Genomic DNA, 18,902 nt, shown 5'->3' with positions numbered 1-18,902 from the left:
TGGCGCGAGATGATTATTTGAGGAACAATTTGCGTGCGAAACTGCGGCCTGGCTTTTGCTCGTTGGAAGATTTGCGGCAGTCGCCATCTTTGCCCTGCTGAGGCTTGGTGCGTGTTCACACAAAAGAATCGCGTTTTTCTCGTAAAACCATGGGTCGCAAGAAGAAGAAGCCAGCAAAGCCGTGGTGTTGGTATCCTTTGAAAGTTTTCTAGCCCTGTTTCGTGCCTTGAACGTCGATTCCCGGTCAACCGTAGCGCCTGCGCGGTCTTGTGTGCTAACTCCTGCGTTCCCGCTAAGCATGACAAAAATTAAATGGACTCCCCAAAGCACGCCCCGCTGTAAGCGCGTTCGCTAACGGTGAATTGTCTTTTAAAAGCGGCACCAGATGTTCGCCATCTGCGGCGAGCGATGAGCTGTACGAACTCGTTTAGATGTCGTTTTGCATGTGAAAGCGGCGTACAATATCGTTGCGTCACTGGCGCAATCTCGGGGTGTGCGATAATGGTTTATCACATCCCGTTTAGCGGTCTGGAAGGGCCTGCTTGAAGGATCTGTATTTCTCCGCATGCGTTGGGCTGCGCGTTTTACGGACTCGGACATGCTACCTGCTAGAGCACTGCACGGGCCCGGGCTTGAAACCGCGCGCCCGGGCCGGGCTCGGGCCGGCTCATCAAATGACCTAAGTGGGGCCTTCGGTCACACGCGAAAGTTATGCATTGCATGGATTAAGACGATCTGTGCCAAGTTGAAGTGACACGTGCTCTTAGTATACCAATTAGCGCAGAAAATAAAACAGATGAAGTCCCAATTTTTTTCCCCCACAAAACCGAACATTGTTTCCGCGTCAGGAAAAATAAATTATACAAGAAAACCGCTCTTCAAACCATTTTCCTGTTACCGCTTTTGCGATTGCAATATTACCACTCTCGACACTATATTAACGTTGACGCAATTGGGGCGTCTGTGGGAAATAGCACAATCCGAGTTCATGAGCTGGTTTACTCGAAGAGGCGGACATTACTTGCAGAAAAAAATTGAAATGCATAATCGTCTAATTAACAAAAAATAACTAATTATGTTTCTAACTAATTACCTTACGGCCCATATTGCAATTTACAAATTCTAGCCGTGGAGTTCACAACACGGGTCCACTTGGAACGAGTTCTCAGGATGACACCAGTTCCGAGATAGTAATTCCCAAACTTTGCGGAGAAACGCATTGGTGTTTCAGTTAATTTCTCAACAAAATGTAATTTTATGCATTGAAGCACAAAAGTAACAAATGCCAATGCATTTCTAGCTTGGACAGCTCACCGACGACAACTTCACACGATGGACAAGTTGTCTCCATGTTAAGTGGCGCATTTGCGAGCCATGCCGGAAACTTGCAGTGTGGCCGAGTGTGAAAATAAGAGTTGCACTTGGGCGCAGGCGCTGGAACAGAAGACTGAGGCGGAGAATAGAACAGCCGGCCCAGGGAACGGGTGTTATCTCTGTTCTCTCCTTTGCAATAACTTCGTCATAGCCAGTTTTGGTTTTGTTTTCCTGGAGGTGGGTCTATGTTGTGATGTCACGCGCAGTGGATGGTCGTGTAGTAGGATATCGCTACGGTATGGCACTCGCTTCAGCTCGCTTGATCGCCTCCTGTGCTTCTCGTTGTGAGGCCCAATGTTAGTAGCATAGGTGGCGAGCCGGAGTGAGTGATAAAATGTTGCGATGTGCTGCTCCCATGTGACCACCTACTACGTCGTGACGCCACGACACTGTCACCTTCTGGGAAACAAGACTGGAACCGGTTTGCAGAAAAGCTATTATAATAAATTATACAGGATGCTCCGAGGCTTGCAAGTTATTTTCTTTTTGTTAGTGTTCAGAGGTCTAGGACCCTCATTGAACGCGAAAAAAAAAAAAATGAAAATTGAGTGGCTAAATACATTGACAGTTACAACACGAAGGGGAGAAATCAGTTGAGCTATGATTTGTAAGGAGGGGCGAGGGTATTTTGTTCCTTGACTGGACAACTTTAGGTACTGCAACCGAGAGTTTGACGACGAGAAGATCCTGATCCAGCACCAGAAGGCGAAGCACTTCAAATGCCACATTTGCCACAAGAAGCTCTACACAGGCCCCGGGCTGGCCATTCACTGCATGCAGGTGAGGTCGATTTCTGAGGACGTTATTATTCTGAAAAAGAAACAAGCGGAACTTATCGAAAGATTATTGCCAAACTCAAGCGATGGCGCCCCTGGTAGACCTGCTGGGATATGGCGATAATTATTGGTTAAATGGACTTTTAGTAAAGAAAGAACACTAAATCAGCTTCGCTTGGTAAAATATTCTTTCTAAGCGCTATTCCGTTAATTTCTCTGTAATGGTTCATTATTAGAAGAGAAAACAAAGGTGAAAGTTTCGCACCGAAACCTCAGTGGCAGTATATCAGTGGGATCTTGCAAATTTTAATGCATTTATTGTTTCTTCCATATTTCGGCTGTCGCGGTTCAGTAAAAGTTATGGAAGATTGCTAAATTTAAAAATTTTCTGCTTCAGAACAGAATGTAATCCATTCTTACAGATAAACAATTAACTAGGCTCTAGCAGACCCTGTCATCATCCGTGACATTATGGTGAGCTGGTGTAGGATGTTTCAGACAGCAGTGCCTCGCATGTTTCGTTTTAGTCTTTTTCGAGCTCACTAAGCTTACTCTTGCGATAGATTTTTTTTTAAAATCATATTTTGGTAATGGTGAAGATTGTGGGTTCTGCACCCACTGGCAGGCAAGTTTTCTCGTCCACTTTCAGTAGCCTTTAGTTAACTACATTGTACACTTGTGTTGAAACTACAGATACCTTCCCCTATGCTTTCTTTGGCTTCGTTATGTGTTGGCTTCTTCATGTTTTTTTTTTTTTTGACTGCTGTGTCGTTGCACTCCCTCCAAAACCAGCATGTGTTACAAGACACGGGCACTGTGTTGTCTGGTCCTTTTCTGTGCCCCGTTTTTGCACTGTTTCCTGAAGTACGTGTTCGTACCAACAATCCCGGCTAGCCACCATTTTGAAGTTCATATTAGGACCCTTGCAAGGACACATAGTGCACACTCTCGCCGAGGTTACAGTGTCTCCCGGATGGGCCCAGTTTACTTGGCCAGACAGCCATCAATGGAAGGTGAGGGGAAGAGACAGAAAGCTCCACTTTAATTACGTTTTGGGGGGATGTCTGACAAGTTTTTCAAAGATAATGGGCTGAACTGCACTTGGCAGCAATTCCACAAGTCCTGCATGGCAGCTCAGTGGTACTTTGGAGGGACGCTACATCAAAATGTCAAGTTAGATCGATGGACTATTCGTTTCGAAGTCTGTTAATTGTCACTTTCTGTGTGCCGATATACGTATTTGCTGCACAAAAAAAGAGCCGCCCTGCACCTGCTCATCAACTTGAACTGCCCGCGCCAAAAGAAACGAGTTGATGTAATCTCTAACCTCTCTCTATGCCACTCTCTGTGAATCAGCTAGTGCCGACGTCAAAAAGAGGGTTATCATAGTTCACAACAGGGGGTGCCACTCTGACTGTCATGTTCATTTTCTCTTGCAAAAGCTTTGTTCTCGCTGCAAAGGAGGCATTGATCATTACGGAAGTTTAATCTTTCAGTCTAGCTGGACTTATTTTTCTTCAGTGTCCTTTTTTAAGGGAAGTTATCTTTGCCTGACCCAGGTGCTCTAAGTTAACTTGGTGCCCTCCGCTATGTCCCATGTCAGTAGCCCGCAGTGTCACTTTGGAATGTTAAACCTTAATTATATTTATTTACTTATTTCTCACGGGTTCTTATTCAAAGTATTATTGATGCCCTTGAAAATATGGATAAGTAAAACATTCTTCTTATGGAAAAAGAATGGGAACTGAGGGGCTCGATTTTGTGAACTATAACCACATAAAGCCAACAGACAACGAAGCCAAGAAAAGCATCGGGGAAATTAAGTGTAGTTGAAATTGGAATGTAGAAAATAATGAAGAAAAGGGGGGGGGGAAATGGGGGAAAGTGGACGAAAAGATAACTTGTCGCTGGCAGGGAGCCGAACCCGCGAGGTTGCGCGTTCGGCTCCCTAGGTCGGCTCCCTGTCCTGGGTTGCATTTTTTGAGATATCAGGTTACTTTCAGTAAGACACATGTAACAACAGATGAACGATAGCAAAGTCATGCAAGCCGCAACTCTCTCCTTTGTTGAGTTCTCTTTCCTTTCTTATTGATGCTGTTTTGTCCTTGGCATTATTTTTGGCTTGCACTTCTACACTTCTGGAGTAATATATCCTCTCGGAACGCTACACTTCTGGACTGATATATCCTGTCAGGACGTATGGGTGTAAAGAGGTGAAAACACACACACACACAAATGTAGAATAAAGGCAGGAGAAACTTGGATTACGGCAAAATTTCTCTTGTATTCCACAGGAGTGGATTGTACATCTCATAGCTGATACATCTTGAATCATATCCATTGTTTTGTGTTTTATAGCTAATTTTATTTTTCAAATGGCTTCCTAACTGCTTCTAAAACCTGTTTCAGGGAATTGAAAATGTGGACCGTTACCATTCTTCTCAGTGAGTGTGGCTTTCAGTTAGACTAAGGGCGCATTCACATCGGCGATTCGCAGATGTCGCGCGACTGGTGACCAATGTTCACACCAGCAAGTGCAACCTGCCCATCATCACACCGAAATGTCTCGCGATTCATGCCATTCACATCTACTCCCACCGCCATTGGCACGTAAAATAAGAATTAACATACGCAAGCATGCATCCTGCTCCTGCTCCTGCACCTGATTGGTCCTGACGGTCGGCGACTGAAAAATCAAGCAGTGAGCGAGTGACCCAGAACAGTCGATTTTCGACCAAAGTGACCATTTCACGGCTAGTTGCGTTGCAAACAACTCAGTCGCACAACGTTTGTGAGTCGCCAGTGTGAATGAGCCCTAAGACTTAAATTTTTATCTTTTCTCTTTACTCATCGTGCCACAGCTTCTAAGCTCTGACTGCCTGCTGCATGCTGGACAATGCCTTGTCTCTGCTTCAATTCAACATAATGTAACCCACGCTATGCTTTGGCATAGAATGCTATCACTGAACGAGCATTTGGAACATATCAATGTTCTGAAAGTACGTTGTTGCCCGTAAATACTAATTGTAGCAGTTCTCATCGAGATAAGATGAATAATTAGAGTTGAGCAGTTCACTTATCGCATGGAGCTCCAATTATCGGATAGAGCAGCTGATTGGTTGTCTACTTGAGCATCAGAATGGAGGAACTAGAGGACAGGAAACAAAACTGAGGGCTGCTGATTATATTAGGTGCAATAATGAGATTGGGACATCGGTAGGCATAATAGGGAGCTGGCAGCACAGATAAACAGAGATAAATGTGAGAAGCCTTCATCCTGCAACGACATAAGAGAGGCTGATGATAAGGACGATACCAATTCACGTGTGCTCTTCACCAGTTTAGCAGTAATGTGCTCTGGCCTATGGAGTGAAGTTTTTCTATGAGAGAGCTTTAACCTTGGGACCAACTCTGATTTCACTATTCAAATACAAGTGCAGAAATGTTCTCACTAGACCACCCGCTGAACCAACTTAAATGGAATGCATTGTTTATAAGAAAGCTGGATACTACTGAACGATGGAAGCAGAATTTTTATCTACAGCCTGAAATTGTTTACAAAAACTGCAGAAAATCTGAATAAAAAAATGATCATGAAGTTTACAGATCTATAATTCTGCACCAATAACAGATATTGCAGCTCTGTAAACTGCATCTGTTAGAGTATCCAAAGCAGACCAGTGTGTTATATAAGTTTACAGCTTACTCGAAATTGTTGCATTGTTTATAAGAGTTTTGTGAAAAGTCCTATTCAGAAATTGGTGGTACAGAGCAATGCATAATACATCACTTCTGTCCACTTTTGATGTATATATAGGAGCAGCTTACAGAGTCATTGTTGGTTGAGTTGTAAAGTTGATGTCTAAGCTTTCCTGAAGTTTCCGGCTTTCAAAAAGTAAAAGAAAAAAAAATACTGATGGCCTGAATAAAAGAAAATCTTAAACGCCTTTCAAATGCAAAAAACCTAATTAAATTCAATGCAGTGAATGCCAAACAAAACAAATTTGTCATTCCCATGGGTTTAGATAGGAACTCCTGAGGCATAGCTTCCTCTTAGGGTTGCTGTTTTGACTCGAGTGTGGCCTCATAGGTGGTGGAACGTGTGCCGATACTGGCATGTACCGGTCCAACATTTGCCGCAAGTGTAAAGGAGCGCCTTTGGCATCTAAGTTTTGCTAAATCAAAGCCCTCGACATTTAGTAGTCAATAAAACAAACGTGCACGCATTTGAGACCACAAGAGGCTGGGTCAGGCCACGCTTAGTACCTGGATACCGGCAGCACCGTTATTTGCGTCGTAAAGTGATGCCCTTGTTTGGCTGATGCATTCTCGTGTTGTCTTTTGTTTCACAGAGAAAGCCTGAAAAGCCTTTAAATTGCACGTAAGCAGATGATGCGCAGACCTGGTGGTTTGCGGACATGACGTACCTAAATCCCAGCATGTCGCCTCCGAGATTTTCAGCACCCCCATTGGTGCCGCCTAAAATTAGGTCATGCTGAAGAGCCGTGCTCTTTCTCAGTGTTCCGGGGGTTGTGCATTCTTTCCGTGGAGCAGTAATGGCAGCATTCCTTTGTCGTCACATGTGGTATCCGCGTGTTGGAGTGCCACAAGATTACGTTGAACGAGGCGTTTCTCAGTGAAAATGCTTCCAACTTAATCATGTGCTTTGTACTTGCAAATGGTCGCTAAGAAGAGCAGTGTTTCATGCAAACGCCCATGAAAGCTTCACCTAAACCGATTCCCACAATGCATGAGATGCTTTTTTTTTTGTACTTACATTTTTGCAAGCTTTTCGTGACGCATCCACTTGCATTTCAAGCAAAAAATCTGCGCAGAGGCTGCTTCATACCTACGCTGTATGAAACTCGGCGTATTGTGTGGCCCCATATTTTGCTGCAGTTGGCCATTAACTCCAGGAAGGCGAGCAGAGTGAGCTGTTTGTGTGATTGCACATGTTGCACAGGTTGTACAGCACACTGCTTGCATTTGCGGCCAAGCACATAGTACATCACATAGTGTAAACTAGATCAAGACGTGAAAAGGATGTGATAACATGAAACTCCACGTGCTATGGTTCTAATGTACACGATGGACGTCACAGTTCAAAAAGCCAGCTCACTGCAGAACACTCGGGGGTAACTCATTTCTACGGGCGCACTACTTGCATAGCCTGTACAATAGGTGTGTTTGTCGCCTGTACCAGCCGAACCAGTTCGCAAGGTGCTGCACGCTGTCGTTGGTTCCAGCGGTGTAGGAATGGTGCCCTCTGAACCATGTCGTTTGTTTCGAAAGGTGCAGGACTGGTTCACGGTTTTTTCTGCACCCTCCTTACCGATGGTGGCATCGTGGTGCAGATGTGCAGATGCGAAGCAGCAGACGACGCAGCATGCGGGCATAAGCACTGTTGAAATTCTGCTTATGTGCGTCTGGCTGTGTCCTTGCAACGCGGGGTGTGTTTACGCCTCGGAAGCCAATCATGCCTGCGGTTCGAGACCTGTCAAATTGACATGAACGGCCCACTTTAGGAGGGCAAAACGGTAACGCCTGCACCGCATCTGCACCTCTGCATTCATAACGAGTGTCATGTTGTGCCTGCGCTGCTGCAGTTGAGCTTCACTCTTTTATTTCTTCTGCGTCGCTGTGAACTAACTGGTTCACAGTGGTGCGAGCGATTTGAACCACCCTAATGTGGCCTGCTAAAGGCGAAACTGAAGTACAGTTGAACCCAGATATGGTTGAGTCTAAAGGGGATTGCAAAAAAGTTTGATATATAAAATAAAAAGTCTATACAAGAATTTTCAAGGGGATTTTACTGCTGCTCGTTATACACAATTCGTGCGAGTTCGATATATCCGGGTTGGACTTGACTGTAGCTTGACGACGGCTTCCGTTGGAACATTGCTAGAGCAGCAACTTGGAACAGGGGAGCTTTTTTCTCTGCGCTGTCGACAGGTGCACAAGGAGACCATCGACAAGGTTCCCAATGCTCTGCCCAACAAGAACAGCGTGGACATCGAGATCTACGGCATGGAGGGCATCCCCGAGGAAGACCTGAGGGAGCACGAGCGCCAGAAGCAGGATCGAGGGGGAGGATCGGGTGACGAGGGCGGCGATGACCGGCCTGCCAAGCCGCCACCTCCCCAGGTGAGTTGGCCTCCCGTACGTGACTCCTCCTTCTTTTGTTTTTTAAGCTTTGGCAACTTTAAATGAAGATTTAGCAATTGCCGCCGCTCAGTTTTCTTTTATTGTGCTAGCAATGCTCAGTTTTTTTTTTAGCTAGCAATTATAGGGACACTCGAGATGAATTTTCGTTGTTGCTATTGCCATGATGTTCCATGTAAAATCCCAAGTGCGATAAGATCCTGTTGTGCACTGCATGCTGTGGGTGTGAGGGAAAGCATGCGAGGGTGAGTTGAGAAGGATGGTGGCTTCGTGTGCACTGTCTTCCCACGTGATTAGTGCTGGAGGTCATGTAATCTCAAGTTTTTGGAGACGTGTTGAGGCAAGAGGCCACACAAAGCGTTCACTCACCGCTGCCAGCGCTCTTCAGCACACCATTGTTGCGACAGCGTCGAGTGAGATCTGTTAATGTTTGCCCGTGCACGCGACACCATGCTTGCTAATTTAGTTACTAAGTGAATGCTTACGGCCATTTATGTGGCCAATAAAAGTATGAACCTTAGTTTATGTGGTTGTCTGATACTTCGCTATCAATGTTATGCCTTTCGAGTGAAAGTGCAAATCTCATTTTATCACTTAAATTTCACAGCAGCATTTTTCTTCTTGGTCACCATCACTCACTGAAACATTTGGCAACCTTATTTGCTTAGCTTTGTCTTGTTCTTACTTGCTAAAAGGCAGTGTAACCAGTTCTCATCTTTGCAGCAGTCTGTTTCTCTAATGGCGAGGTGATTGTATGGTGGTGATTTTTCATCTTTCCTGGACGTTCACACATTTTGCATGCCCTCTACCGGGGACAAACTGGGGTTAACCTGGGGTTAACCGCGGCAAAAAGTCCCATTTTCTCTTACCAATGACGGTCTGAGCAAGACCACGCGTCTAGTTCTCTCTCTTATGCAGAGGGTGCTATAATACAATTAAAAACTTGTTCGAAACATTTTTGACGTTACAGACAATGAAAATCGTGTCGTCATCAGGCAGAAAAGCCAACTTTCTTTTATACTTGAATAAGGTATTGCGCGTGTGTTCTCTAGTAAAGAATACTGTTTTGCAGGCATCTCTTGTGTTTATTTAATGTGTTGATTCCATGGAGCACTAAAATAAAACGTTAATTTGGGTAATGTACTTAAAAAAATGGGATGTAAAGGGTTAAACAATGCCGACCAAGAAGTGTAGTCCTGTGAAATCTGAGGGAAAACAAAGCAGTGATAAGAAAGATGTGCTATAGTGAATTTTTGTTCGTGTTGTACTTGTGATGTTTGCCTCTTTAGCGAGGGAAAAAGGTGCAAAGCCCGACTTGCACCCTTTTGAGAATCATTGCTGGTTTCTGCTCTGGCCATACTTCTCCGATTTCCCGTCACCCAATTTGCGCATCCTCTTTTGCAGGCTCCCAACTGCCCAGCAGTCTGTGATGCAGGCGCAGCAAGCGGCCGCCCTCGCGGCAGCCCAGATGAACCCAGCCCTGGCGGGGACGGTGCCGGCGCCCATGGGCATGCCGGGGGTCATGCCCGGTCACCTTGGACCCATGCACCCGGCTGTCATGGCAGGCGGCATGCCTGGCATGCCCCCCTTCGGAGCACCACCGGGCATGCCTCCCGGCATGCCCCATCCGATGGCTGGCGCACCGCACCCAATGCACCACCCCATGGCACCCATGGGTGAGTGGTTCGCACCCTGCACTTCGAGAGAGAGAGACACTTTATTGTAAAAAAAAGTAAAGACAAAAAGACAAACGAAGTTTATTATTTATGCGCTCGGTGCAAAACATTGATTGAGGCATGCTTTACTGCTAGGCCAACGAAGTCTGCAGCTGACCTTTGTTTTTGTAAAGGGTGGTTACGGCAGTCAGCCACTTGGGGGAAGGGATGAATGTGAGTGATGAGAGTTAGCATGGGATGGCATTGAAGGAAGATGTGCGGCGTGTTGGGACAGTCATCACAGGGGTGACAGAGGTGGGTGCCTCTGTGAAGTGCTGGTGTGGCAGGGCGTCTGTCTGAACTCGACAGAGATGCTTACCAAACTTGTGCTCCCGAGATCCAGTTCTCCCTTTTAAACTGCATGTCTGTAAACCAGGGGGTACGACAAAGCTTAGTTTGTGTGGAAAGAGCAGGCGACACTTTTCCCGAGTCTTTTTCGTCTGCTGCATTGAATAGTAAACTTGTTTGATCGCATGCCGATGAGGCAGCTAGGTGCCGATGGACCGCGACAGAGTGAGCGCGGTGCTTGCCAAACACATGTGAAGCAAGTTGCTGTGTTCAAATACACATCATAACGTTGTTACATGGTGTTGCTCTGTTCCACCATTCGTGCTAACTCTATATCATACATCAGGTGTAACACTGTGGAAGCCACGCAACAAGTTCAGTCACCAAAATGTATCACTCCGCGTGTTCTTTCTATGTTTCACTGCTCACCAGCGGCGTTTGCTCTCGTGAGCATGCACGTGAGGCTTCCGCAATGGGCTGCAAATAAACACCAGAAGAAGAAACATCGAAAAAAGTTTTGATTTAAAACAGTGTTAGCAGCCGTATAAGTACATGGTTTGTTTGTTTCTAAGGAATAAATCTTTTTTCATTCAGAATTGAGCCTATATAAAGAACGTTTTCGCAGAACTCGTTCAAAAACACTATTCCTAAATGCGAAGGCAGCCACTGCAAGAAGTTTCTCTAGCTTCCACGGCGCTGTACCTGATATATGAAATGGAGCATAAGTCTTCAAAAGCTGTGGAGGTGGGGCAGCTGCTATGCATTTGGTGTTGCGTACAGTCCAAAGAAGCTATGGAACTGCACTGTACTTTTAAATTATTATGGTACAGTCAAAGCACAATTTTTTGGACTCCCTAGGAACAGTGAGAATGTCAGAAAAATTGGGGGTCCAAAGAAATGAATGCGTGCCTTCAACTGCCCTTGGGAGCTTAGATCGCCACAACCACATCCGAAATAGCTTTCAAGGCCTGCCAGTACAATTATTAGGCGTCTCAATGCTCGTACTGTGACAGGAGGCATGTATAATTGAGGAACACATTTTATGTCTCTTGTCCTCCTATGTCCTTTGCACTCTTGGTATGCTTCACCGCAGTACGTTGTGTATGCTTGACCGCGCAACACTGATTTATTGTGGCGAAGGTGACTTTCCCGGAACAAGCATTGTGCAACACTTTAGACCCTTGCTGTACTTTCTGCGCTTCGACGGCGGAGTCTATGCCATTTCCCACATCGGCGAATCCTTTAAATGAAAGATATGGCACCGAACAGTAGAAAGCTTGACAGCGACCATTGAAGCAGCTAGGCCTAACGGCAGAGCAAAACTACTATGGCTGCCAGCGGATTGGTGTGCGAGATAATCAAAATGAGGGCAGTGGTAGCTTTAAATGATGCTATTTCGGACTTGCAGTCAAGGCAAAAATCCTGAAAAATTGGACATTGAAGGGTTTTAGTGTCAGAAATTTCAGACTTCCTTACACATTGGCTCTATAGGGGTATCAGGCATGTCCTAAAGATCGGGCGTCCAAGAAATCTGTCGTTGACTGTATTGCAAGATCAGTTTTGTTTTGAAAAGTTAGTGACTTATTATTCTGGTTGTAAATGAAGCAACACCTCTTCTTTTTTTCTATTCTAGGAATGCCACCGTTCATGACACACGGGTAAGTTATTGTTTTTGTACATTTATTGCATGACTTTTCTTTGGTCAGTACACTTATGATTTGTTCGCGAAATTGCAGGAGTGGCATGCACCTTAGCTCTGGCTTCTTGTGCTCACTGTGTAAGCAGTTACTGAAGATAAGCGCATGCCTACATTCCTGCCTGCTCGTGGAGTCTGTGCCATTGCAGCGCTAAGTCTTGCACAGGCGCCCGTACTGCTGTCTACAGATTGTTTGGCCAGTGTGTTGTGAAGCAGAGATGATTCCACCTCCTGTTTATTCCTGCATATAACCCGCACCCCTAATTACAACAAGCTGGAAAGAAAAAAAAAAGGAAAAATATCCACGCGTATAATTCAAGGAAATAACTTCATACAACAATGCTCACATCTTTGCAAAAACAGCCTCCATTCGTGGACGCACGACTCGTCCTCGTTGTATCTTCGACCAGCGGCTCTGTTTCCCCTCCCCCCCCCCTTTTTTTTGTCAATGCTAATAATCTACAGCTGCTGCTGCGTTGTAAAAGTATGGCTGTGGAGTGCAACTCATTGTGATCCGAGTTCTAGTTCGCCGGCTCTGTGTGCGCTATTCGTTAATTACTAAATGCAAAATGACTACCAGTCAGAAGGAAAAGAATGGACAACCATGGAAGAGGGAAGAAGGAAGCTTCAAAAAGGAAGGTTGGGGAGAGAGTGAGGTTCCCTAGGAGATGACGAACCTTTGAATGGCGGGGAACCTTGCCTTGAAATGTGTCTTCACTGCAGCACGTGCCACGCTGCTGTGAAGCTGCACTTAACGTGAAATTCGCATATAACCCGCACCCCTTCGTTACTGTTAAACTTTTTGAACTTATGGTGCGGGTTATACGTGCTAAAATGCGGTAGTTGTTGGGTTAGAAGACGCTGCTTGTGTGCGCAGGGTCAGCTACGTGAAACGTGCAAACCATCTGGCGAGACGAATTAGGGAAATGGCGCACTGTAAGGTGTCCAAAGTTATGGAAATTTCCGCCAAGAATGTGGAGCGTCAAAAGAGTGCATGTTGTTGGTGCTTTGCTTGGGAGTGTGCAGATACAGGGTGTCCAAGGCAGTTGATGACTTTCTTTTAGACTTTGTACGTTATAGACAGTACAGTTGATATTTTCTTGTAATTATGCACCAATGTTGCAACGTATTACGTGGGAACGTTGCAGGAATAGCAGCCTATCAAAGAGGATTCTAATCATAGGTGTCTATGAGCCTTTTGCTGGGACCGGGCTTTAGCGACATATTACCCGAGAAAATGCATTAACGAGGAATGTATCACCAGGGTTCTACCGTAAGGAGTAAAGGGAAGTAAAGGTGCACGAAAGAACAACTTTCCGCTGGTGGGAGCCGTACCCTCATCGGACAAGTTGCTCTACCATTGAGCTACCACGGTGCCCGGTTGTCCTCCCGTCCACTTCCTTGAGTATTTGCGTATGTGTGCTGGAATTTAGCCCAGCAAGGGTTAGCTAGTGCCACTCACGGCCATGGTGACAGATGTGGAACATCCTTTCAACAGCATGTGTCGCACAGTACCTGAACATTACAGAGCAGGCAACTGGCTAATACACCCTCGTATGCTATGTCATGGCATCGAGGCTGCCAAAGTTGAGACCTTCACTATGCATTGAGTGACAAAAAAGAATGAGAGTGATCGGGGAGCTAGTTTTTTCCTTTTCCCTAAGTTACAATCACGTGAAGCCAACGGACAATGAAGCCAGGGCAAGATATTCCACACCCGCTGCCACGGATGGTAGCTGTGCTGGCTAACACTCGCAGGGCCAGATCTAATACACATGCACACATACCCAAGAAACCGAATGGGAGGGGGGCTGCCGCAGTAGCTTATTTAGAAAAGTGCCGCACATGTAATGGGGAAGTTGTGAATTCGGCTCCAGCCTGTGTCAAGTCTTTTCGTCCCCTTTTGCTTTAATTTTATTTAATGTTTCTACGTTTGAAGAAATTTATTTCCCCATGCTTTCTCTGGCTTCATTGTTGGCTTTATGTGGTGTTGCAAGCCAACCTCATCTGGCACCTAGATTGAAGTGGCTTTTACATAGCGAGCACTGTTTTGTCGTCTGCTTCACGCTACTCGAGGTGCTCTGAACAGCTGTGTGCATGACTGTACCGTTCAAACCAATGACTCCAATGTCAGGCTCCACGACGTTCGCTCCTACAGGGGCATGCCGGGTGCTCCCATGCCCATGATGGGTGGAATGATGCCACCACAGCCGGCACCGCCTCCCCAGCCGCCTGCCCCTCAAGCACCACCCAAGCCTCTCTTCCCTGCGGCACAGGTGAGTGAGACATTGAACCAGGCGCATTGAAAGGCTCCTGTGGGAAGCAAAAGCTGTTTTGCGGAATTCCTCGGAGAGCTCGGGGGACTAGCCCAGCGCATTCGTTTGATGTACCGACCACCTCCAACCTCCTTGGTTCCTATCAGATACTGCTTTTAGCTGTGTTTTCTTAGTCGTGACCACCACTCCTTTTTTTTTGTAACATTATTTCAGTTCTTGCAGGAACAACATTCTGAGCTTGAAAAAAAATTAGAATCTGCATGATGTCCATTCTTTTTTTTTATGCACGTGTTAATGCTGTGTGAACAGGAAAAGTGCAGAGCCTCACCTGTTCTCTTGTTCTCTCTTGCTGCCAGGCGGTTGCCACGGCAACCACCACGGCCACGAAGCCCACCTTCCCTGCCTACAGTACATCCTCGCCCAGTAGCACCACTGCATCATCCACACCGACATCCACCTCAGGTGAGAGGAGCAAACTGCTTTGTGTGCACAGAGCGAGATTACAATACATATCCTTTAAAGGATTTAAAGCTGACAGCAAGGAGAATAAGTGGTGTCCAAGTCCACGCCCTGGCGACAGCGTCCTCTGGATAACAAATGCAGATCTCGAAGGCTATGCTTTTGCCAGCTTCATGCAGTGGAAACAGTTGAAGGAGCGGGAAACACGTCATAGACATTGGGTTTTCGACAACTCTTGAGGGGCTCAGTTGTTTTTGTTAGATTCAACCGCATGAAGCCAAGAGACAAGCCGAGGAATACATAGGGGAAATTAACTGTCTTTTAATTGAAACATAGAAACAATGAAAAAAAGGGAAATGAAAGTGGACAGACAGGACATTATGCCACAGTTAAGCACCAGACCCGCATCTCGCTACATTTGCAATTCTCTACTAATTGAACCATGGCAACAGCGTGATTTGGTGCAACAGGTGTCCTTTATAAACATACCTTTATAGCATTTGCATGTGTGGCGGGCATCATATGTGAAGTTGTGTTACTGCAGAGCCTGCGCCCAGCACGCCTCCGACCAGCAGCAAGGCGGTGGTCTCCGCACCACCGGACATCAAGAAGCCGGCACTTGTCGTCCCTGCTGGTGCTTCCAGCAAGATTATCCATCCAGAAGAAGACATCTCCCTGGTGGGTTGTCTATGTTTTCTTTGCATTGTCTGTGTTTGTCTGTTGCAAGTAACCCGCACCGAAAATACATTGATTATAGCTTTATAGGATGTGGTTAAAGTGATGACAAGAAACCGTGCGAAAACACCATGAGAGAAGCAAAGTAAGAAAAACAAGCAAGATTGAACACAAGCTTCCCACTTTTGAAAATTTTAGCCTTCAAAAAGCCAGTACGCATTGTTGAAATGTTGAAATTCTTCTCTTAGAATCCTTCTGTGGTGTAGATGACTTATTTTGAAGTACCTTCAAGTAATTTTTGTACCTTCGTGCAATTCGTATTGCAACAGCTTGGAAATCGGTGTACAGTCAACTTCTGTTGCAACTCTGTTTGGAGCCCTTGTGGTTTCGAGTCGACTCTCTTTGTGACTCCTTTAAATATCTTGGCGTAAATTTTATTAATTTTGCAACTCCTTTTGGAGAATTAGTGTCAAGTCTTTTTTGTGACTACTTTTGAAGTCTCCTGGTGGGGCAGAATTGATAAAATTGCCTATAAAATTAGAAGCATGTGCACTGTGCTGTCTGTTCTTTTGTTTGTTTGCCTCCGACCTTGCTTTTTCACACTCGAATGCAAGTTCAATGGGCGCAACCCAGCTAGCCCGCGGAAACAAAAAAAAAAAAAACTGATAATTTTCTTTTGGTACTTGTCAGTACTTACTACTCATCAAGTTGCATGCAAAAACAAAGTCGTGTGAATGTATTAATTGTCTTGGAAGGTTGCGGCTATCGTTGTGTGGCCATTGGCTGCCATGCATTTTGGAGTGTCTAGAGGGAGGGCCGTTGTAGAAATGCAGGCTACTGTGGCTCAAGAGTTGCACTGTTCTCAATGTGGGCTCTGCTCGTTGAATGCAGGAGGAACGGCGTATGAGGCTTCCCCAGTATCAGTCAGCCGAAGCGAGCCAAGCTGCCTCTAAGCCCGCCGCGCCTCCTTCGGGTGCCGCTCCTCCGACCGTCAATGGAGCCCTCCGACCACCGGTGCCTATGCCCCCTGGTGAGAGAGCCCCGCTGCTAGTACTAACGTTGTGTGTCCTTGAGCGCACTAGTTTGGGCGACATCAGTAGAAGGTCATTAAAGCTTGCAGTGGGGAGAGTTGTGTTATGCAGTGACCTAGGCTATTGAATTTTTCATGCAGAGAAAGGTTGTGGGTTTGGTTGCCAGCTTAGGTGGCCACATTCTGCTAAGAGGGATGCACTTCTAAGAGGCCTGTGCACTTAGCTTTTTGTGCTTGTCAAAGAACCCTGGGCAGTAAAGAACTCAGCTGGAGCCCTCCACTCTCATAGCCTCTACGTTGTTTCGAAATGTTGAACTCCACTAATCTATTTAAGTTTTCACAATGACGCAGTACAAGGTGCACTTATTTTAAGACTTTGGATCAAATGCATACGAGCGTAAATTTTGCGTTAAATATCTTCATTTGAACCCTTCAAACTCTTAAATTAGCACAACTTCTATTGTGACAGGCAGGTTGATGCTTGGTTGGTGTCAATTTAGTGTTTTTGGGGAGGTAAGCTCAGGGCTGAACTGTCCAGGGAAACGCAGACAGGTTTTCTTGCAAAGGCTGGTGCGAACGAACCTGCTTCAGGATAGTGATGCACTGTCCCTGTCACACTACTGGGTCCACCTGTCTTAGCCCTCATTGCTATAGTAGTGACCGTTGTGTTCTCACTCGTGTTTTGACGCAATGCAGGTGGCATTATTCATTTGCCTTTGAGTGAAAGAATTTGATTGGCTAGTGGGCCGCTCATAGGGAAAATTCGCAAGTCCTGCCTTTGCATTCCTTTGTGCCTTGCTTGAAGGCTGAACCCTATGTTTATAAACTTATGGAGAAATGGGAGAAACAAGGGTGTTATCTATATCTGTTCCATTGTTCTAAAACCTGCGTTTTAGGAGAACGCGTGTTATTGAAAAGTTTTTCTGTTCTCGTGGTGTGCAGGCATGGCCCCTGGCATCCCGCCCGGCGTGCCCCCAGTGCCATACCGCCATGCGGGGGCTCCACCCATGCCGTTCCCTCCGCAGCCGGGTGTGACACCACCCATGATGCCCCGGCCATTCTAGGCCCCATTCATCACACTCATCTTGTCATCATCATCTCTTGCTCTTGTTGACTCCACCGGAGCAGATAAGTGGTCGACGATGCTGTCTTCCCGACTCCCCCACCCCACTCGACGCCCCTGCAGCACCCCCCAAGGCAGGGGGGGCGTTTGCAGAGGGGGGAGACGCGGGTCCACTCAACAAGGTTTGTTGCAGCGATTGCAACGGCGATGTCTCCTCACCTCCGAGCAACCTCACGAAGCTCCCTTCACTGACACACGCTTTCTCTCTCTTTCTCTTCTCCTCCTGTTCGAACTCTGCTCGCTGTCACATACCCTTGTTTTTTGTTTTTTTTCTGGCCGTCGCCAACTGTCTGCAGGCACACACGACACAGTAAGTCTCAAAGCAGGCAAGTGTTTCATTGTCAGTTGAACACCATTTGCGCTTGCGCTGTACTTGAAGGGAAATACGAAGGGAGGCACATACACCGGTTGTGGTTGTGATCGAGAGACACCGTGGCGTTCCTGCGAACGAGCTTGTGCCGACAAGGTAGGGTTCTCTCTGTCGCGCAAGGTAGGCGAAAAAAATATATATATCCACCCTCCGAAGTTTGTGCGCGTTGTACATTGGGGACGCTGTGACTGCCGATATTGTGATCATCGTCTGGAAGAAGACTCGTGCCCAAGGTTTGTGCAGGGAAGTGATCTTTTCTATGTCATTGTGTGCGTACTGTGTGTACATTTTTTTCTTTTTTTTTTCTTTTTAATTTGACTTTCCGTCTTCCTGCGTCCTCCCCACAGTGTGTGAATGTCAGAAAGTGAGCGCAAAAAAAGGAAACAAATGCTTTCATTTTGGTCCTGTAATCTCCTTGCTTGTTGCTGTTTATTTTGTTCAGTTTTTCCGCTGTCAAATGGGACGAATGCATTTGAACCCTGTGTTGAAGATGGTGCGTAGTAATAAACGACTCCCTTTTGACTCCCCTGGCGCTGCTTCTAAGGTGTAAGTACGTACACTTACGTTTGGCGCATTGCAGACCACTTCAAGGCTGCCTATCTGAACAGCATTGTGAAAACACTGTTTGGAGAAATATGTCAAAGCGGGGTGAACTAGTCCAGTAGTAGAGATAACTGCAGTCAAACCTCGATATAACGAAGTTGTACTTGCAGCGAAAAACTTCGTTATATCGAGAATTTTGTTAATTACATAGAATGAAGATGAAATAAATATTGTTTGTGTTACATTGCAAATTTCGATAAATCGAGGTTCGTTATATCGAGGTTTGACTACTGAAAACTCTTTCCTTGTTGCTGTGCAGCTTTGTTAGAGAAGCTTTCACATTTATTAGAAGGTTGCAAAACCGTTGCTGAGGTCCATTGTGGTAGCTCCATTGATGCAACTTTGTAACACCTTG

At 46.0% G+C, this 18,902-nt stretch overlaps 1 protein-coding gene across 1 annotated transcript; it reads left to right on the top strand.

Annotated features, from left to right (window-relative positions):
- Positions 1 to 49: 49 nt before the first annotated feature.
- LOC119453014 (BUB3-interacting and GLEBS motif-containing protein ZNF207-like) lies at positions 50 to 18,466 on the top strand. The gene is made up of 10 exons (XM_049667200.1): positions 50 to 190; positions 2,028 to 2,154; positions 8,103 to 8,346; positions 9,563 to 9,988; positions 11,949 to 11,973; positions 14,146 to 14,287; positions 14,644 to 14,749; positions 15,291 to 15,424; positions 16,313 to 16,451; positions 17,394 to 18,466. The coding sequence occupies exons 1-10, from the start codon at positions 150 to 152 to the stop codon at positions 17,513 to 17,515; spliced, it is 1,506 nt and encodes a 501-aa protein (XP_049523157.1). The 5' UTR covers positions 50 to 149; the 3' UTR covers positions 17,516 to 18,466.
- The last annotated feature ends 436 nt before the right edge of the window (positions 18,467 to 18,902 follow it).

Source organism: Dermacentor silvarum, chromosome 5 (assembly GCF_013339745.2).
Source record: "Dermacentor silvarum isolate Dsil-2018 chromosome 5, BIME_Dsil_1.4, whole genome shotgun sequence".
NCBI lineage: Eukaryota > Metazoa > Arthropoda > Arachnida > Ixodida > Ixodidae > Dermacentor > Dermacentor silvarum.
Note: the sequence above shows the minus strand (reverse complement) of the source record. Positions and strands in the feature narration are given on the sequence as shown.